The following is a 23,341-nucleotide window of genomic DNA, read 5'->3' as shown; positions in this document are numbered from 1 at the left end:
GGTCGGCACGCGCGGAAAAATTTATCGGAAAATGGGAACTCCGTGAAACGCGCGGCCCTTGGCGAAATTAGAGCAGCGCGCGGTCGGATGACGGAATTCTCGCGTTCGCTACCCTAAAACGCAGACACGTAGCCGGTACTTGAAAATATATCAGGTTCAGGGGGTATTGTGTGTCTCTCTGTCTGCTCGCGATAGACGCCCGACACGCAACGGATAGGTTAATGCACCGTGCCAGTGTCGGGAGCCAACTCCCGGAACTCGTGTTTCGGATACACTGAGTACGCCGAATTGTTTAACGCGCTTCCGAACCGATAATCCGGAGTATACCCGAACTCCCGAATCGTTCGACAATTTTAGGCGATGCAACGCCGAGGACACCAACTTCCTCTTGACTGGAAATTGACGCTTTCAGAGCGCAGCTCCCGGAACTTTCGATAACGAATCGATGCCAACGAAACGGTGCACACTCGCCCGAAAACGCATTTCCAAAAATTGAATTTTTGAAGTTGCATGCTATGAAAGATGTTCTGTATATAACGAAAACTAGACTGCGAATTTTATGCATTTATGACGAAAATGGATAAACACAATTTAAAGCAGTGGACATATTAAAAAGATTTAAAGACATCAGCCTATTGGTTTCAGCGTCATCAGATAGAGCACGGTTTTCTTGGACAAATTTGAATTTTTGAAGTTGCGTGCTATGAAAGATGTTTTGTATATTGATAACCAGACTGCGGATTTGATGCATTTGCGACACAAATGGGCAAGCACAATTAAGCGCAATTTAAAGTTTCAGTTTAATCGGATAATTAAAAGAAGAAAAAAAGTTTTATTTCCCTCCTGTATCTTGCAATCAATGTAAACATTTTTTATTTTGCATAAAGATCCGCAATGTATCGGCAACCCTTTCGAGCTTCGAAATCCAAAATTTTGTCACTGTTTTATACTTTCGTTCGACAGTGTGTTGTATCTAGGAACAGGATTGCGATTATTCTGGGCCAGTTCCTCAAATTTTTGCTTGCTCTCGGCAGATCGCACCCAATTTCGTGGAACAGTCGAAGCAGAGGGCTGGAAGCTAATGTGGTGAAATCGACCGTGGAATATTCTTACGTAAATACGATTGGATATAGGACAGATGTAAATTATGTGAAGGAAAATTACGAAAACGTAGGAGAGAACGGGGTGCTACTTTTGAGTGACGATCTTATGGAAATGCTGGGAGGGATACAAGTTGTTAAGGGAAGTTCAGAGGTCAGATTCATAAACTTGCGCGTCAGAGAACTATCCTTCTTAATCCCACCTTTAAGTGTGCTTCAAGTATGCGTCGCTCGTGTTATCTCGAACCTGTCTCTACGTTTGCCCTACCTTCCGCGACCAGACCAACTAAGAAACTTATCGAAAAATTTCGACCTTAGGTACAGAACATAGTACACATACAATCTGATCATATTTAATAGACTGCGGATCTTTGTGCAAAATAAAAAATACTTGCATTGATTGCAAGATACAGGAACCAAATAAAAATTTCTTTCTACTTTTAATTATCTTATCAAGGTGAAACTAGTACACTGGTCACCTTAAATCTTTTTAATACGTCCACTGTTTTAAATTGCACATGCCCATTTTTGTGATAAATGCATAAAATCCGCAGTCTATTAATAAATTACTATACACCTCAGAATAGTATGAGTAAATAAGTTTCACATGTATAGTTAAAATAGCTCCGTGTGCAAAGTGTTAATATTTCAATCTTCTCGAACGGCGAATCCTTGTTTTTAGTACGTCTACACAAATGTTAATGCTATCTTATTTTCTGTGGAAATCTAACCAAACTCTAATTTAAAAACTTTTACCAGTTGTTTGGTCTGCACCCACGGGAGCAAACCTACCTCACACAGTTTCCATAGGAGAATATATGAAGCTCCGTACTTCTGCGTTTTAAGCGGAAATAGCGAGCCATACATAGGTACGTCAGCTCAATTTTAAAAAATTGGAGATTTATGTGGAAACTTTTCAAAGTTCTTTCGTTAGAATGATGATTATGGAATTACCTTCTAAAGTTACCGTAACTAAAATTGAAGGTTTTTTTATGTTCAGTTGTTAATATTTTCTATCAATATATTTTGGAAACCGTCCAGCGATTGGTAAATATTCAGGAAACGGGAGCCACCTCCTATTTCGATCACTTTTTGATATGTTGCCAAAATCACCATTCTCTCTCTCTGGGCAGTGTTGTGAAAGATTTAGCTGATGGTTGCCATTCATTAAAAGCTAAAATTTATATTGTCTACTACACACTATTTTCTTGGATGCTTACCTTGTTTAATTCTTTGTCTCAAATTTGAATTCGAGAATAAATAATTCACAAACAGTTCTGAACTCATTTGTTACTGCAGAACAAAATTTAACAGATTTCGTTGCTTTAACAATGCAATACGACAAGTTGAAATATTACGTAGAGACATTCGCAGAAATATTCCTGTATATTATGGTCGGAGAGTATCATTTGACCATTATTTGGCGGAATATTTGTTCATAATTCACTCCGAAATGGTGAAATTATTTTACATTTGGGCATTGTGTAAATAGTGCTCGGAAAGTTATGCTTGTATTATATAATCTTGTTGTTTTAATAATCTTCTTTTAGAAAAAAACGATGACCCCAATGATAAAAACTGCAACATAACATTGTTTACTGTGCTGATCTACATAATAAGCTAAAAAATTATGAAAATGGAGTCACTCCGTTTTCACGAAAAATCCAACATTCTTTTAGTTCGCAAAGGGATGAAATTATCCTCCAGAATTATTATAGCTAAAATAAAGTCTTCTTTGCTTCAAATTACGTATATTTTTATGCATTAGTGGAAAAAAGAACTGTAATGAAAATCGAGCCTGTGTATAATAAAATTTATTTATTTTCTGCTAAATTTGACTTTGTAGGGAGTGTTTAGACTGTTCTTTTTTAATTGAATCTACTATTATCCAAACTCTCGTTTCCACTGATTAGTTCGGATAGTCGAAGTTGTATCATATCGTGGATTAAAGAAGCAAATATGATCCAAATCGTGTCATGTTTGATGTCGTTTCACTCGGAAAAATGTCACAAATATATCAGTAAGAGTTTCATAAATCGAAGATTAACAACAAGAAAATTTTACCAATGAATTATACTGTACATTACCAAATTTGTCCAACATTACTGTTGGGTGGTTCGTATACAGTTTTTTGCGCCGATTCCGAATCTGCCCTTAATTTTTCTCCTAGACGCACAGTTTTTGAGAAACATGACTTGAAAAAAACATGTTTTTCAACTTTAAACAATATTTGTTTTGTAATTAGGAAACATAAAAAGAGTTGCAATTTGTTGGACAGTGTTATTATTGTCTCGCAGTAAGGGACCAAGGAATAGTATCACTTTATCTACTGGTGGCCTATTAATAGACTTATCAATAATCGTGTTGCATCAAATGGAAGTTTAAAAATCTTCTTTTACACAATAATCCCGAAGGCAATGATTGGATTTTGTTATTGAGGGTGAGTTGTTGATTTATAATCAAAATTGCTGTTGCTATTAAAGGATTCTTTTAAAAATCCTCTACCATGTACCATAGACTTTCAACAATTATGGAATGATCTGGATTATGGAACAATTATGACATAAATGACATTACATAAATGACACTACATATTTTTCCCCTCCAAATATAGTTTCGCAGAGGCGATAGCGATGCAGCAGTTAGGTGAATGCCATAATCAATAAACCAGCCTTGCCTGCTGGCTATAAAGCGTGAAAGAAAATGAGCCTGAGCCCGGTGACGCGTCCCACGTGACATTATTCTCTATTTACGAGAAAAAAGAAAGTCTCCGTCGCTTACTGGGCGCGAATTCTCGATGAAAGGCGGCGGCACGTCCGCGTTTCACGTCCGACTGGCTGACAAGTGTCGTCCCTAATAACGTATGACGCTATATGCGCATTATATTAACGCCCAACTTGTCCGTCGCCGCGCCGTAGCCGGCGTGACGTTTCTTTCATGACACACGAGCAACGACCCGGAAAAATTTATCAGACCAGCAGCTAATGGCGACCGGGTAGACAGACAATGATCCGATATTGTCGAATGACGCGTGGAACTCTCCTTCTTCTGGTCGAATACCACCACTCAACCCCCTCCGTGATTCCTGCTGGACATGCATCAGATTCCGTGAATTATTACAACGAAACTCGATAAATCCAACGGTAATCTAAACGGCCCCGGATCGACGAACATAGTTTACAATCGAGCAAACAGTCACCGTCACGTAACACGCATTAGCGCTGTAGGAGGAAACATCCAAGTTTAAAGAGCGTACATACGTCGGCGCTCCAGGCATGTGGGGATTCTCTCGTTAATTTAACGAACTTTAGTTATTATGCAGATAATTGTGTTCGTGACGATTTGTTTAACGCCGGCCCTTTGACGCAAAAAGTTCTTTATAATTGAAGTGACCGAAGTCAGGGAAAGGCTGCATGATGCCTGGGGGTAAAAACACGATTATCAGCGAGTGGGTCACTTTGAATTTTCTATACAAGTTGTTTTAATTATTCGATAATTTGATAGCATCAACTGAGTCTCGAGATAAGAAAAGTAGTGAATCAAATTTTAAGGATCAAGAGAAATATCCCCGTTCTTTGCAATATTTTGCTTATCTAATTTTGGTAAAATTAGATTTCTCACTTCCGCAATAATGAAATGGCCGTAAATCGCACCTTCGTATTTTTAAATATTGCTCGAAAAACACGTATTACGTCCGGGCAGTTTCAAAGCCAGTAATCAGACGCTCTAATTACTCATAAACGGTCTAAGTAAGAAGATTTGCACGAACGGCGAATACAATTGCGATAGCAGTAGAGTACAGCTGTGCGGATTACACTTAACCTGAAAGCCCAACAAATAAATAACCGGACTACTATTATTATCATCTCATTTGAAATTATAATTCGAGTAACTTTACTGCTGTAAAGCAAGATTCAATGTTTCGTGTGCTACATTTAAATGTGTGAAGTGTTCCCATTGTGTATACTCCGTATGCACTTTGAACTTGTGGTAATATCTTGCGATTATATCGGAGATTTGCAACTGTGCTTAATTTTATGTAAAACAGTAATATATTTCTGTGTTAAAAATAAATTCACTAAATAATTGGAAAGAACTCATTTCTAGCCTTAATATTTGTTCACTCGTTTCTTGAATTAATATTCAGATGGAAAATATCGATCGTACACATTTTAGTCCCGTACGATAAAAAAATTCCTCGTTTCCAATATTTCTAATTGCCCACGCAATGGTCCCTTACTTGTCAGTTCCCGAACTTCCCGGCAATACTAAACACCACCACAAGGATTTTCCGGTGATTACGCATCGGAAAAATCAAGGAATCGCGTGATCTCGTTAGCCACGGTCGCTCGCGACGATAAGTCGGTCCGCGCACGGAACAGCGTTTTGTAATCGCGTGTACAAATCGTGTCCGACAGCACGCGACCGATTGGTGTCGTCAAAATCGGGCGGTTTCGACGTGCCCGCGGGACGTTAATTAAAATCCATTCAACGCCCGAAATCAACGATCAGGATACAGGAGACACGTTCCGACTATAGATCGTCCAACGAGTTGAGTCAGTGAATGTAAACAAACAGTAGTCACCTGCGTATGACAGAGTTGTAGGTACATACATACATATATCGAGTGCTGTGGTTCTAAGGAAAAACGCCGCATGTCACAATTTCAGGAAATTTGAGTTTATGCATTAATTGAGCTTTAGAGTATAGGATTAACGTATTTACCCGAAAAAAGTCATGAAAACAAATTCGAGAGGCTCAAAAAAGTAATGCAATTTCACCAATGAACTATGTTCAGTTCATGCGCATTAAAACTTTAAGGGGGTAGACGCATTTCTAGAATTGCAAGGGTGCGGGATGCGCTTTCTCATTTCTCTATAGTGCAAAGATGGGATTTTTCAAAAGCGTCGAAAGGCCGCAATCGCCCTCAAAAGTCCTATTTTTACGTTCACGAAGCGTAACTTGCATTATCCGGCAGCCTGCACTGTCACAGTTTTATGAAAATAGCTACATGCGTAGCTATATGCTTCCGAATAACGCAAATTTCGCCTCGTAAACGTAAAAATAGGACTATCAGGGCGATTGCGGGCTAGATTGATCTTTTATCTAGCGCTTTTGACTACTGAAAAACCCCATCAATGGACATCCTGCACCCTTGCAATTCTGGAAACGAGAATCTACCCCTTAAATAGAAATATCTCGGAAGTGAAAGTATGCGACATGCGGCGTTCTTCATTAGAACGACGGAGTGAACCACGCTGACGTTTTGTTTATCTATAATGACTGGTATCGTTGCACAGTGGGGTATTTGGCCGAAAAACCGGAAAAAATATTGTAGCATTGTTTATGGGTTCAAGGTCATAGAAAAGTAGGTCGTTGCATTCGTCTTGACGTCAGGTATAACATTATGAAATCAAAAATGTATTTTAACATTTAAAAATTAAAATGATTTCTATTTTTCGTTAAAAAAAATTTTTTTCAAAATTTTATATGTGTATAGAAATTAGTACATGTTTAAATGCTGTTCAACTTTTATTCGAAACATTTTATCCTGCGATTATCCGAAACCCTTGAAGAATCGCGATAATCAAGTACTTCCACCGAAAAGCTGGAAAAAACTATTTTTGCATGTAAATTATGTTGAAATTATTATTTTGATATTAAATATGTAGATCACGTAACTTTTTAATAAGCAAATATATATTCTAAGAAATTTTTAAATTCTCATTATTGATTTTCTTACGCTTAAGTACGAATTTAACTAGTGATCTTAAACAATTAACAAAGTAAATAAGGTAACACGCTAAATATAAACCGAACTTTAAGTCTAAGACTATGTATAAACACTAGATAAAATTAGAATTGGAAGAAACTAAAGGAAAACTTAGATATAACATAAAATAGTGTAATAGACGCTCTCTGGTGGCACTGTTTCAACTGAATACCGACTGTAAGGAGACAATTTAGTCGAAGGCTTATCTGCAGCATCCCATGAACACTCTCAATATCGGTAACCTAAATAATTCCCTCATAAGATTTCGTGGAAGACCGGGCGAACGCGTTCGAACGTGAGAGTTCGGCGTACAGGCGTAGTACGACGTGATTTCGATGCTCATTTCTACTTAAATTAGTTATAACTCTACAATCCGGAAAAATCCGGATCCAATTCTTTTTGGACTATGATCACAAACCTTTATCGAATGCAATAGTACAAGAAAGAGTGCTCAATTTAGCTAAATAGTATAACAAAATCGTCAATAAAGTTTTGTAATCGTAAAAAACTTACAGAATGATTGGTAATGTTCAAATATTAATAACTATACTAATTTAGATGATAACACAAAATGAAATCTGTGCGAAAATGCTCTGTACACCTACCTGAAAAACTTTTGTAACAGAAGAATTTACGCAATTTTCCTTAAAACGCTTGAAAATCGCCAATGAACGGACACTGTTTTAGAGACTGTTTAAGAACGCAAAGCGCGCCTTAAAATATCTTGACTTTCGATGAAGTATACAGTAAAGTCGCGTTTACTGTCCGCGATCGGGTACGCCATCACTGTCCAGTGCATACCTACTCCACTGTCATGCTGTCCTTCTCTACGTTCGGTTTTCTTTCGAATTCTCGGCGTGGTCGACACGGTCGGCGCAGTAGACGCAGTCATAAAAAAATAATGTCGGTATGCGATCACTGTCCGTGCAAAACACAGGCTGTTGGACAGTAAACGCGAATTTACTATACTTTTTCACGGGTGTACAAACAGAAAAAAAACAATATTGAAACCTTATTCTTCAGACATTTAACTACGACGGACAACAAAAATTATATGACATAAGGAAAAATGTAGAAATCCAATTTATCCGGTTTTTCGGCCAAATACCCCACTGTGCGTTGGATCGACTATATGTAAGTCCGTCCCACATAGTCGTCAATGACGTCCCACGTTAATTAATACTGTAATACGATGATAACGAACGGTAATGTCATCCAACAAGTGGATCGTGAATGATCGAATCTGTACGCACCTCGCGCAGTAGTTTAACTCCCACATAGTCAGGCGCGATTTGCCGCAGGAACAATCAACAGTAGCTACTCGATGCTTCCTACCTCAGAGAGGAAACAAATACAGTATTGCTGCGTTGGCTGAGCGGGATTTTCCTTTGTTGGCTGACCACGGCTAATTCTCGAAACTGGCTCGCCAGCAAAATAAATAAACCTGACCGGACCCTTATGGAAACGATAGAGCGGGATTCGTGAATTTACTATTCCTCTAAACGTTGTTTTTCGAACGTTGAATTCGAAACTGACAAGAGACATATTTTTGGGAAGTACAGTATTGTCGCTTTGGTTGAGCGGGTTTCTGCTTTGTAGGTTAACCACAGCTAACCACGCTGTTCCTCGAAACTGGCGCGCCAACAAAATAAATAAACGTAACCGTACTCTTATAGCACCAATAAATCCAAATTCGTGAATTCGTTGCCTCCCGAAATTCACTTTTACAATGTAAACGCTATATGTACCTTTTAGGTTCGATTATAAGCTGAGTATATTCTTGATCAGCTGAGGATTATGATGAAACTCAAATATCCTGTAGAATTCATAATTCTAAGCAACATTTTCCTGTACGTGTTACCGCCACTCGGTCTTTCTTTTCTACATATTTATAAAAATAGTTTTCGTGCTTTTTCGTTTGGTTTGAGTTAGCTTTGTGTTAAGTTTGGATTCAGTTTCTTCGTATCATGGTACAATTCCTTTCGATGTCTCACGTTTCAGTTTGTAAACTCGGATAGACAAAAAGAAATACAACTTACAATTATCTTAACTATTCCAGACCGTATACTTCTGTAAATGACAAACCACTTTTCTGTCCATCTAGCAAGAAGCGTATTATAGTAAACAATGAAATTATATGAATTTTTAAATATATGCAATAATTACAACGAACTAATTGATTTCCTAATTGCTCGAAAAGTGATTCATGACAACAACCTAACCCAGACCTAACCGAGATCATTCTAGCAGTAACAGTTTTTTTGAGAATTTCTCAAGATATACATATATGAAAAAGTTGTTTAGAAGGATGACCTTGACAACACATTTCAAGGTCATCAAAATTCTGCAGATGACCAAAAAAGATCAAATTGTTAGAACAATAGTACTGGTCATAATGGTGGGATTTTGAAATCGTTCACGATCGTAGCGCTTTTAATGTTCGTTTTATTACATTCGCACTGCGATTACTATCCCTGGAGGTAGGTGTTTCAGCTGTTATCTCTACTCCATTCGCTCTTTCGTCAAGTGTCTTCACTACGGGATTGGGCGACATCGAGTGAAACAGAGTGAAATAAAGAGGAAGATGGCGAGAGTGACTTAGAAGTTCTAAAGAGCTCTACTAAACTTGATACACTAGTGTACAGTCAACTCTTTCCGTATTGAAAGTAACCATATCGGTAACTTAATGTTTAACGTTCGCTGTATCCCAAATGAATAGTTGTTCGACAAAATTTCACGTCCATTAACAACTCTCGTTGAGTTTACTACGAAACTACTACGAAACGTTTATTATTTGAATACGTAGTTATGCGTAATTGTTTATAAATGTAGAAGCGCATTAATTTCACATGAAATCACATGCATCGCGTCCATATAATAGCGTGTTTCAGTAAAGTTAGGATACGAGATCATATCGCGTTAAAACATTGACGATTATTTAGCAATACATCGTTTATTGTCAATAAATTTATGCAAAAGAAAAAATACCTTCCTCGAATCCAAGGGATGGGGGTCCAGTACAAATGTCTTCCTTTTTTTAAGAAGTCTGATAAAAAGTTGGGTTCATTTTGACTTTCAGTAACAAGTTAAAAACGTTAACTATCTTGAATAAGAGAATTAATAAAATAGTATAATGAAAAAGATGGATGCATCACTTCCCTATGAGCCTGTTTAAAATCATCCGCCGAGTTATTGGGAGTAGCTCTGTAGAAACTGGATTTATTTAATTTGTGGCTGTTCGAACAAGAATCCAATAATTCGTACAATTAAATAAAAAATTTGTACGATGAAACAAAAATTCTGCACGAGTAAGATAAAATCCGAGATCCGCGATACTTCTCCGTGCACGGTATAACTGGCCACAGTTACGGTCCCGTGCGGTCATCTTGCGCGACACTACTGGCGGCTGTGCACGTGCAGGCAGATATCTTCACAATCTCACGTGCACATGCAAGTTCCGGTGCGGGCGCGGGTTGTACGTGTGTCTCGCGACGAAACTACGCGGCGTGCATACACAAGCAAAGAATAGAGGCAGTTGGTATTGATCCGAGCGGCAGCCTCTTCATTCGCGACCACCCAACTACATGAACGCGGGCCAACTCGCACATCGTCGAATGTTCTCCGGTTTGTGCTTCGACTTCAGGCGAGAGAGAAAGAGAGCGAGCGAGAGAACGTGAAAGAGGTAAAAGAAATGGCAATAACACCCACACTACAGTCCAGCTCGACACATTGATGACAGAACTCTCTCTCTCTCTCTTTTCTATCCCGGTGGACCGAGTCTTCTGTTCCTCGTCCCTTTTCCATCTTCGTTTAACTATCTCCCTCCTATTTGTTTGCCACCTACAATCTCCGCTCTCTCTCACTCTGTCTGTCTGTCCGTCCGTCTCCCTCTTCCTCTCTGTCTCGCTCTCCCCGGTTCTCTCAGTCTCGCTCCCGCCTGGTAGAATCGATGCCTTGAGCCTTGAACTTTCTCCGGCCCCGGCTCGCCCGTCTACGCGTACGCTAGCACCCTGTCTCTCAAATCCCTCCCCTAATTTTGCCTAGAATCGCTCTAAATTATCCTAGTGTCCATCGCGATGCTGCGTCCTGTCCCTTTAACGGGCGCCCCTACCGCGTGTACACAGGCCCGCTCTCGCTGTTTACACAGATTCGATACTGCGTATATCGAATGTCGATACCATCCGGCTGTGAATTTCAACGGTCTGACAGCTCAAGGTTCCTGAACAGCTGATGCCCCGGGAGGTACCGTTCCGACGAATCGCGGCGTGGAATGGTCCTGGTCTATCATTATTGTCGAATTTACCAGGAAAGCGTAAGAGCTTCCTATTCGCGCGCAGCGTATTATCGATTTTCGTTGGCCCGCCACTGCCACACCGGTGCCCCTCTTCTGTGCTTTCTCTCTGTCGCCCTCCCCCTCCCTCCTTTCCAACAGCCCTCTGCCGGCTTTTTGCCGAGCGTGTCAGCTGCTACGTTCGGGATGCTAGAAGGTCAGCCTCTACCTAAATTAATTGAGATAGGCTTGACCGGCCGCGTTCACTGTCGATCAATTATTCCGGTCGAATTACGGAAACATCACGCATCTAAATGCCCCGCCACGTCGCTCTCATCGAGTGACAACTACCCCCCGCGAGCTATAATCATTTCGATACGCGCTGTTCGATCAATCGCCGCACAGTGGGCCAGAATTTCTAGATGATCGACAAAAATCATGTCTCTGTTCGTTATACAGTATTAATCACTGGACCGCGGATCTTTGTGCAAAGTAGAAGTGGTTGGTAATTATACAGAAGAGGGAACGCCTCACCGATTTTGATGACCTTGAAATCTGTTGTCAAGGTCATCATTCTAAACTACTTTTTCCTAGGATTATTTCGGGATAGATGCACCACATTTTGTTTTCTGTTTATAAAAATTTTATTAAAGAGAATTGAAAGTGTGGACAGGCATAGTTGAATTGTTTATTTGATTCTCTTTCGTAAAATATAACGTTAAATGAGTAAAACTTTTATATTAGTATAGTAACTGTTTAAAAAAGGTCGGAAAATTGCATCTCTTCCTAGGGCCTTTAGTTAGATGCACTCCTAATTGGGGATAGACACACTCCTGTATTTATAGCCTTTTCCCCCTACTTCTATTCTTTTTTTTCTCCACCACACATGTTACATAAATTAGTATACATTGTACATGTTTTATGGAGCCATTTGAGGGATTCGGAACAACAAATCTAATCTTCTTTAGATGTGGTTGAATAATAATCTTCCGAACATTCGATACAATGATTAATGTATCTCAGTTTTCATTACAGGTACAGATAAAAAATTAAAAAATCGTGACCTTTACTATTTCCTTCGCAATTGCGACCAATAACAATAAAAAAAAAGATTATTTATACATTAGCTAGTAAACTAATCCTTCTAACGTCTGAAAAGAAACTGAAGCTGTTGGGTCCAATTTTGAAAAAGTAATTCGTTTTTTAAATGTGTACGAATACTTTGTATACCGACTGTAACTAAAATCATACTCTGACCAATTTCTACAAAACTTGGTCTTGAAAACGGTTAGCCTCCGTGTCTGACCATAGCCGGATATATCTACTTGCGTTACCACGCGTATAAGCCTCGAGATAATGGTATAGTATTATTTATTCTACTATAGTATCTGCTTATAACTAGATCGAAAGTTGATACTGATATTTAAGGAAAAATGTATAAAACGTAGTGATTGTTTGTATTTGTTCGAAGTAGCCATAGTATGTTTGAGTAAATCGTATTCGATTTCGCACGAGCCTGAAACATCTACTTTCCAATTATCGTTTATTGCATGGCGGAACAGCGTCGAGTAAATTTGTATAATTTTTATACTTTTCATTAGTATCTGTGAATATTGTTCTGTGCACAACTTTATTGCGTTCATCGATCAGTCCAATAAAACGTTAATATTTCAACTTCATGAAACGCACTCGTGCAACAGCTATGCTTAAATTCCAATTTCGTACAGGATACTCCAACAGAGAATTCTACGGAATGTGAAAGATTTAAAAGCATTGCTCGTTCGCGAACGAGAGACGGCCGATTATAACGTGTATCGCAATCATAATTATTGTTCAGCGACCGGAACGGGAGATGGAAAATTGATGTGGAATCAGTCACCGATCGAATGGTGTCTGTCTTCGCATAAACGGCTCCTGTTGTCACCTATAGCGTAGACGACACATTTTTTTTCGACGCACAGTGATGCATTTTGCCCAAAAAGTTGGTTAAACTATTTTGGCATTATTTATGGCTCAAGGTCACAATATAGTAGATTGTTGAATTTTTTCTTAACGTTAGCTATAATATAATGAAATAAATAAAACATTTTAATATTTAAAAAATCAATATATGATCTTTATTCTCTGTCGACGAACAAATTTTGTTAGAAATTTTATATATAGAATTTTATAAATATTTAAATACTCTGTTCAAATTTTATTGGAAATATTTTTTCCTGATAATGGAGTGTTTTCACTGATAAGCTGGAAAAAATGATTTTTGTATTGTATTATTTTAATACTACATATTTGCAGTTGTGAAGAAAGATATGCAGGATTTAAACCTATGTTTGTACAGTGTTATAACTCACATTAAAAACAATTTTATTAAAATTTTATTAAAATTGTTTTAATAAGAACAATAATATGAAAATTAATTTTATAGAAAATTTAATAGTAATATTAAATTCTTATGAGAATTGATTGTAATATTATCGAGGGGAATTTTACAGAGAATTTAATATTATTTAAAAATATAAAGCTGTGCATTCGTTGACACTTCCTTCGCTCCATACTTGACATTCCGAGCCGCTTGAGCGGCACTTCGACCTACATAGTTTGAACTCCCAGAAAAAAATAATGCGATATAACTCATTAAATTAAGGTAAATATTTATTGGTATAAAATTGCAATTGAAAGAAAAGGAACAAAAATCCTGGATTTCGTTCATTACAACCTAATAAATATGTAGATCACGAAACTTTTTAATAAGTAAATGTTAATACAGAAGTCAATTTTTATGGGGAAACTCGCTGCAACGTGATGGTATACCGCACGTAAAAAGATAAAATTTCTCAAAAAGTGCAAAAAAGTTGCAACTTCTTTTTTAGCATTAAAGTTAGATAAATTCTCAACATTTTGCAAAAAATTGTCTGGGACGCACTGGTAACACAACTAAAACCTTGGGAAAGTATACTTTGATTATTTTTTCAAGATAACACAAAAGTTTTCGGTAACTAAATATTACAATATTTTCTAAATACCACTTACCACTAGACGAACAAGGGATATTAATTTGGTTGGTAAATATTGGCGCGTATTTATAAAAATATACTTATTAGTACATCTATTTTTCACTCGATAATTAAACTGAATAGCAATGATCAATTTTGAACTGAAATTATACCGAACTTTGCCTTTCAACATCGTTATTTCTTATTGATTCTACAAGAGCATATTCTTAACTATAATTTACCGACGGATAATCATAAATTCTTGAATTTCCATATTTCTAGTTTCGGCCAGGTTTTCGGTGCCGCGACCCCATTGTGCGGCGTTTATTTCGCGTGTCTGTAGTTGCGAGCTATTAAACAAAATGTCGAAAATACACGGTCCGAAAGGCCGGTCTCGAAAGTGAATGTCTCGCGCGACAGATTTCTCGAAAAAGTTGATCGCGCGTCCAATTCAATTTGCCAAACTGTCGGTCGAACAGCCTGTCGAAACAATGGGTTCTTTTTTAACCGGGCACACAGTATTATATTGCGACATACGTGTTACGATCTATCTGACGGGGGTCAAAGTACCCGTCGACGTTGTTCAATTTCGAACGGTTACGCGACCGGGATCCCTTTGTTGTGGTAAACTGCGGTCATCGACAGTGTGAAAATTCCGCAATCAGGAGTGGAACGGCCGCGCGCCGATACCTGGTCACACCGAAATAGAATTTTCACGCCAAGATCAAAAGGATTCTGATAGACTCCCGGCTTCGCACACTGTTTTCAAAAATGCCACTGTCAGAGATCATTGTTATCGAGCGGCGATCGATTATATTATCGGATTCCCCGATGATTCCTATGTTATTGCCGGCTTTGTACGATTTCCATAATACCTTCGTGTTGACAGCAAGCTGTTTTTGTCCCGGGCCGCTCTTCGTTGACACCAATTCAGCGCTCACTATTCGAGCGTCACCAATGAGCCTCCGATTTTCACGGTTCCATTTTGACAAACTCGCCCGGCTCGAGAACAATTAAAAACGCTACCTAAAGTGGGGAGCGTGAAACCACCCTTTAATGTTCAACCGCGAAAACGTTGATTTCGTTTTGGTTCACATGGAAAAAATATTTATATTTGTACAGGATGTGGAGCTTTTTCTACGCGCAAAAACATGACGAAAAAAATAAATAAAATTGACATTCGTTGTGCCATAAAAATATTTTTGATACGAGCTTTTACTAAAAGGTTTTACATTATTTATTTGATAGAGAGAAAGCGGTTAAGAAATCGTTGTTTTAAAAATGATTCTAGCGAAAAATATTTCTTTATCGTTTTTCTATAAAATTCGAAGGATAGTTTTAATCAATTTTCCGGAAATACTGTAAAATGAAAACTGTTTTTCAAGCGTCAGCCTTTGTATATAAAACCTATTGTGTAGAAGAATGACCTGGTTAGGCGTTTCATTGCTCCCAGTTTTAATAGAGCCAGGTTCAGTGGCCCAAAGGGCAATCTCCGCCCATAGCCACCCTGGGTATCACGTTTCATTCCCCGTGGCGATTTTAATTTTCCATTAGTCAGTTAACAAGCATAAAGAACGCTGGATATCGTTTGCGAGTATTTTCCGGTTCGAGGGCACGAATCCTCAAAGTCCTGCAAGCAGTCACTTACCCTGAAATTAAATAGCGAAGTTTATTTTAACCGCGTTTGATGTTTGTAAATAATCTACGAGAAACAGAAGGGGACGTGAACGCATTCTCTCTTAACCGTCTCGTTCAACTTGTCACCTGCCGTTTCAAGTTCCGACATTTTGAAAGTTAGTTTTACTCCACTAGGTACCGTTCCTGTTTAAAAGCTTCACTTTTTTGTCGAGTCTTCGCCCTTTCCTCTCGTTTAAAGAACGATCAGATTCTTGTTTCTGACACGTTGAAAATGTAAGTTTACAAAGTTCACGAGGTAAGATGTTACGCGTTTTAATTTCATACTTTTTTTCTACTTCGAAGCTTAAGAATGTGTAGAATTAAGTCTTACCTTGGCTTCTTCGACACAAACCTGAAAAGGGAAATTTTAGAATATAAGTTTTCTAGCATGTTTCTTGGATATTTTTCTGTACGTTGAATAGACTGAGTTCCTTAATTTTTCTTGTGAAAGAGAAGCGTATTCCATCTGAATTCGTGATACCGAATGAATCCGCTGGAAAAAAACAAGAACACAAAAAGGGGAATCAATCTATCCCCAACGGACGAACGCGAACGCACAATGGAAAGGAATCTATACGTACCACGGATAAACATCAGGCACGCGGACAATTTTAAGCGCATTCTCGTTCCGGTTGAAAAGTTTCTGTTATTGGAGTAAATATTTGCTATTGCGCGATCGACGAACTCCGCACGCAAAAGAAAAAAAAAACAAAACATTCTCTGCCTGTATAACAAGCCGGGCGTCCAACCGAGATCATGTCGCGGTCGCAAAAATCTACCTCCGTTATTTCGGCCGGTGATTTCCGGACGGGGTAATCCTTCGTGAAAGGGCCGACAACTAGACTTGTAGCGTGGGCGTCAGTACAATCACTCTATATATGTCTCCATTAAAGGAGTATTACCATTCAACCATCCTGTTCTACGCGCGATATCTAGCAATTTATTACCAGCGGCTCGATGTCACATTTTGCGATTTTTCGTATCTTTCGTTCGATCGTTTCTTTCGCATTATACAGTGACTCTCATTAATATTCAAACGCTTTAAAAAAGAAAGATTTAAACTTTTTTGAGAAGTTGGAGCAATTAGTTCATTGCATGATGTGAAAAGAAATTTTTTCAAAAATTGCAATTGGTCGGAATTGTAGGGAAAATACTAAAAGTTGCATTTTGCAACTTTTTTATGTGGGCCTTTATTGAAAATATAAAATATACGGTTTGCAGATCTGTGTCAATTATATGCATTGCGAAAGTTTCATCGAAATCGATTGATGCGGCGAAAAACGAGAGACTGCAATTTTTTTTACCATCTTGAAACGTTTGCAGCTGATTGCAACGTCGATCGATTTTGATGCAATTTGCAGAATATGTTCAATTGATACAGATCTATGAAACGCGTTCTCTAAATTTTCCATTCAAGGCCTGATAAAAAAAGTTGAGAAATTCAACTTTTTGTATTTTCTCTGCAATTCCGACAACCTGCAGTTTTTTTCAAAAATATTTTTCACGTCTGGGTTAGGTTCAGTATTAAAAAAGTTATCGTGTTTTAAAGAGTGTCCAAATATTAGTGGGAGTCACTATATTTTCATCTCGGAGAAAACTCAATTGCTCACTTCGTAAAAATCACCCTGTATAAAATGAAGCTCTTAAATTTGTTATGCTGGGCGTGTAGCTCTTGGTCGATGCAGCCATCTAAAATAAAAAAGCCGAAGCTTATTCCGAAGGTCGGAATCTTAATAGGACAGTAAAAATATAAAAATTTCCAAAATGATGGTGCTTAAAAAAGAGGTTTCAGTTTTACTGAAGAGTGCTCGTAGCACGGTAAAATAGGATTTTTAATATTGAAAAAAATTCGTCAGTTCGAATAATCATAACAACTCATCATGCATAAGAACCACAACTTCCCAGTTGTTTATCAAACCGGCATTCCAATGTAAATATTTGTGTATATACATGCTTGTGTATGTAAATTGTTGTAATAATTATAATTGTAAATATTTGTGTACTGAAATGTTTATTCTATATGCTTGACACTCGGATTACAGACTTTCCTTGTTAATAATTTTTCAAATTAGGATCTACACTATCTTGATGTGGTCTAAGCCCACCACTCTGAAGTAGGTTCTTCATAATTTATGTTAAAACGACAAGAAATGCAACCGAATACGTTGGCTATTGCAACAATGTCAGATCGAAACGATTCAGCATTCCTGAGAGAAAGTTAAACAAGTATCTCATAATTGTTCGACGAACAAGTTGAAAGATTACAACATTAACGCCACTGGACACGAATAAAGGCGTGCCCGCTGCAGAGTTAATAATCTCTGTGACTTCACCTAGGAATTTTCCAAGTTTGCGCTTCTATTAAATAAAAATTCATTCTGCGAAATGAAGGAGTGATCCAAAAAATTCGCCCGTTTTCCTGGATGTTGGCACAAAAATTAGAGCTAAATTCGAGGGATCCAGAAGGGGACGAAAAACCCTTCATATTTGAGTCACTCTTTATTTTTCGTTAACCGGTCAAGTATCTCCGCTATAGAAAAACGATACTTTAAACGAGCAAGATGTATCGGTTTGGTGAAAGGTTCAGCCACGATAAAGTACAGAGGTCACATGTAGACGCATCTATTTACCGTGGATCGTAAGGTGCACGCCGGCGATATTGAGTTTAGACTCTGACCGGCACGCGACACTCGTATACAGAGGAGAGGGCCAGTTATGGTTGGCAGTGTGGTTGCTGGGAATTGGCTCGTAAATCAATTTACAAGGTTTCCTCGGTCGTTCACGTAATACCGGTCGCGAGAATATTATGTCGCGGTGATACCTGGTCCGGATGAGAATTGGGCAGTAATCGATGATTTTGTGATTACATTTGTAATCGATCGTAAAATGTATTTATATGGTGATCGTAATCGTTGATCGATTAATCGGTACTGGAATAAATCGGTAATGTCATCGCAGAATGAATTCATCAAAATTAACACTAAATGTAATCATATATACAATATTGTTTATGTATACAATAATGTCATGAAATTAGTTAAATGTTTTAATTCATTCGTGTCATGAACGCATAAAATCCGTAGTCTAGTGATCATTAATCATGAACATGATTTTTGGTTACTAACGATGACACTGCAGATTTGATACACGTATAACAAAAATGGAGCGATGCAATTTAAAATAATGAAAAGATTTTAAGAAATTGCAAACTTATCAAAATTTTTTCATTTTGAAAAATGATCCGCAGTCGAGTTATAATCGTTAATCGTCAATCAGATTACTTTTTACTCAACTCTGGTCCGGCCTTTGGAGCTGCAGTCGAGCGTGCCTGTCCTCCGAGAGCAGACACTCGAGGGTGCAATCGATAACAAACCTTGACCTTCGTAGGGCCAGCTCCAGGCAGCGCATCGCTGAAGTCGGTCGTGTTCCGCAGAGATCGCACGGATTAATATCCTGCACTTGTTCTGAACTGGTTACCATGTTTAATATCGTTCCACCGGATTAGTGCCTAATGCTATCCCCTCCTCGACCGGAAGTTTGAATGGGATAGATTAATATCGACGCTCCTGCACTTTGTTCCCGAACGATTCGAGGATTTTACACGAGCATGATGGACTAGCGTCGATAATTCTCTCTGAAGGTCCGCGAGATTAACTACGATGCTTCCTGATCATTCGTCGAGGTAATTACTGAAACGTGTTTACGCGAAACCTCTCTTTATCATTCGTCGACTAATTGAAAGCAACGGAAAGCTCCGCTCGGTATCGACGCCAGAAGATTATGCTATTTTCCAACAATGCGATTTAATCTTCGAAGGCTGCGGCTTGTTTAGTTGTTTCAATCCCGCTCTGCTGTGTGAGCTTAATTACTGGACTGTAAACTAAATGTTTGTTCCTCCCTTTAACCATTTCGATAAGCTGACGATCATTTTTATCATAAGTACATAAAATCTGCAGGACATTAGACCTTTTTTCTTTAACCGACACACTTCATCTCCATGTCCAAATCATCATAAGGAACGCTGTCTTCACGGTTTCAAACGAAATTTTAAATTCGTGCACTACTGCCATCGAGTAAACTATTGAATAGAATTTTATAATAGGTTTCAGTGTATTCGATTCCTTGTTTCCGAAAGCAACATCAAGCTACTTATCATTGTCGTATATTTTTTAACATGCCCATTTGTTACGAATTTCTTCTTGAACATCCAATGATTCGCGCCGACAACATTTAATCATCTGATCGAAGAATCTCACGTCCAATGTATCTCTGCACGAGTTACTTCAACCGTATTTATGCGAATCTTCTGTTTCTGGTTTCTTGAATATTGATTGACATTCACCATAAATTCAGATAAGATAAGGCAGCTTTTAGGTTCTCCTCTCTGACACTAACTCAGGATTTTTATTTCATTATTAGGGTCTATTCAAGGTCTATCGAGGATACATTTTGTTATTATCTTCATCTTCCTTTTTTCTGTAAACAACTACTATACTAAGAACTGAGCACGTTTATTTCGAATCTTCTTTGTTACCGAATTGCTCCAACACGTCACTGAAGCTGACGACTCTTCAGATCATGAGGCATTTGACCAAGATCATTCCCCACGTGCTAACTGATCTTCCGGTACACGTACAGTCACTCGCAATAATATTCGGACGCTGTTCAAAAAACGACGACTTGTTTAATATTGGACCTGGATTTTTCTTCTCAGAAGTTTACTACATGACGCGAGAAAAGAATTTTCAAAAAATTGCATTTCATAAATTTTTTTAGAATTTTTTATCTCTATATCGAGGTCTTAATAATTGTTCTAACTTCTTAACAAAATGCAAGTAGTATTGTCCGATATTGAAAATACTGTCGTCTTTTTAAGAATGTCCAAATATTATTCCGCGTAACTGTATATAGCAATCATATTTCGAAATGTTTGACAGATAGCTTATCTCCGTGACACATCTCGAAATGTGTTGCGCCTCGCGGTGTCTTACTGGCTATTCTGTTTTCAGGTCTCCCGTACTTGCTGCATCAACCTGCAGGTAGCAATGCAATTTCTGATTGTGATGTACTGTTTCAGATTCGTTCGCTGTTCTATTTTGTCGTTCTATGTTCCCATTTTCCTTAGAAGCTCGAAGCGATGTTACCTGATGTTTGACGCCCACCTCCTCTCTCTTTCTTTCTCTCTCTACTCAGAGATGCTTTACTGTCGCATTACAGAACCCCCTGCCTCCATTATTCCTTCGCCATGATTCTTTACCAACCTGCTTGAACTTCTCCATAAAACTGCTTCAAATCTTCTTGAACTCTTCTTCTTCGCTCTTCTCTCTCAGCATAGAAGTGAAACAATGCCTCGAAAAATTACCCTTTATTGACAGAACATGGTTTGTTCCTCGAAGCGGATGCTCATTTTTCCACACACAGTTGCATAAAAGATCTGATCTCAGTCTGTTGATCTTCTCATTCATTCCTCGACAAAAAAACTCATTGGAAATATCGTATTTGAGCACTTTTCCAATTTAAGAAAAAATATTGTACAACGATTTTGAACTTATTTTGAAGTTTGAAATCTCTACCTCTAAAATGCATCATCGATCTTTCTGAAAAATACGTTTTACGGTATGACAGGTGGGCAACTGAAAACACGTTTTTTCTCCAAAAAAGTTACAAATTGAAATGTGCCTCTAAAAACGTTGAGAATTTTTTTCCCTAGACTATCTCGACTGTATTTTTGGAAATGGAAGCTTCTATTTTACAACGACCTCCAAAAGTTTGATGTACGAACTTTTTTTGCCGTTTTATGGAACAGAAATGGGGAACGTATTCAGTTGTGTAAAATGTACCTCAACTAGAAGTACGCCTTTCATTCGAGACTCATTGTAACGACCAAAATAGAGCGTATATCAATTTTTAATGAGTTATTCTAAAAAGGAAACTTCAATTTTTTCAAATTTATAGAAAATTCGTTCACGAAACCAATTTTTCAACGATTTTAGAGATGATTCATGGTATGATGCATTATGAAAACAGAGATTTCAACCTTCCAGATGAATTCAAAAGAAATGATATCGATTTCGCAAATTTAGTGTTTGAATACCTCTTGGAGTATGTCCTCTATCTCCAAGAACATAACAAGACATAACAATTCTCTCTCGTTTTGATTCGACTCATGAAATCTGTAATAGGAGGTGTTTGTTGCCTGTTCCATTTTCCGTAGTCTCCCGTGACTGCGACTCGGTCGCCATTGATTGATTATATTTATTGACTCTCAGCTGTCTTACTTTTTTCGGCAATCGCGTGTCCAATGTCTAGGAATGTCGCAGAAATTACACTTTTCTGACTCTCGTTTCAGATCGTCCTGGATCAGAGTTGTGCTAATTCAATTAGACTGTGATTCAATTACGCAATTGAATTACATTGTATTTCAATTACATCGCAATTCAATTACGTCGTAATTGAAATACAATATAATGAAAATACAGCTCTCCAAATTATAGCCCAGAATTTTGAAGAAGTGCGATATATTTTTATGTTTTTCTTTCATATACTTGTTTGCTGTCTGTGCGGCGTAGTTTCTATTTCTCGTCCTCGTTCATAATACGTAACGCTACTTCATGTTTATGGTTGAAATTTAAAAAAGTATAACGCAGAAGGTATTTCTGTTCAGATATTATAAATTTATAAATAATAAATTCCTTCTGTTTGAAACCTTCACGTGGATTTTTCAAACTCTTCTTACCTATTACATAATCATTCTTTAATTTTTAATTTTAATTTAATTACATCGTAATTTAATTACAATGTATTTTATAATTGCACTTCAATTGCAGTTACGAATTACATTGTAATTTAATTGAATGAAGATCTGAATTATAAATTACAATATAACTGAATTACAATGTAGTTCAATTACTTTGTAATTATAATTCCTGGAGTAATTCAATAGTAATTCTGCACAACTCTGTCCTGGATCTGATTAAAGTCACTACCTTATGTTCTTGTAATCGTCAATAGTGTCTTAAAACAGCGATGTTTCTCCTCTAATCTTGCAAAGACTTTTCATTTATCAGTTCCCTTGTTATCTGTCAATTTCGGGTACCATGTAGTGATCATGTCTTTGCGGTTCTCAAAATTTCTCTTATGCTATAGTCATACCCTTGAGTCGTTGAACTAGATTTGATATCCGGCTGCGCGATCCGCCTTTCCTTCATTTTTACTCGGAATTTACGACTACGTCGAAAAGAGGATCATACGTAGTTTCATTTCTTAGAAAAGCGACTTCTAGAGTTCCTAAGAGTCCCGCGCTATTGTATGGGTATTGGTCAACGTGTCTGCTCTCGCGGCTCTTACCGCCTCTACTTTCTGCATACGCTGATCCTCGCATGTTTGATCAACACTCAAACACGATTTTCTCAGGAACGGATGTTTTGTCTTATGTCTCAATAACTGAGTGTATACTTTCACCTTGTGGATGCTACACCCTTAACAAAATATTGGGGAACGTCCGAAGCTGCGTAGAATATAACAAGCA

General features: G+C 37.9%; 1 protein-coding gene across 4 annotated transcripts in view; it reads left to right on the top strand.

The window, feature by feature from the left end:
* The window catches only part of Sap47 (Synapse-associated protein 47kD), a 159,520-nt gene that overhangs the window by 42,637 nt on the left and 93,542 nt on the right, over positions 1-23,341 (top strand). For 3 of the 4 annotated variants that reach the window (XM_076447702.1, XM_076447699.1, XM_076447701.1), the window contains one exon: positions 20,823-20,852. The exons of the other annotated variant lie outside the window; for it this stretch is intronic. In XM_076447702.1, coding sequence (XP_076303817.1) covers positions 20,823-20,852 — 30 coding nt within the window. The remainder of the gene's footprint in view (positions 1-20,822; positions 20,853-23,341) is intronic. 4 annotated transcript variants of the gene reach the window in all.

This window comes from Lasioglossum baleicum, chromosome 3 (assembly GCF_051020765.1).
Source record: "Lasioglossum baleicum chromosome 3, iyLasBale1, whole genome shotgun sequence".
Classification (NCBI taxonomy): domain Eukaryota; kingdom Metazoa; phylum Arthropoda; class Insecta; order Hymenoptera; family Halictidae; genus Lasioglossum; species Lasioglossum baleicum.
The sequence above is the reverse complement of the archived record's forward strand: the minus strand, read 5'-3'. Positions and strand labels throughout refer to the sequence as shown.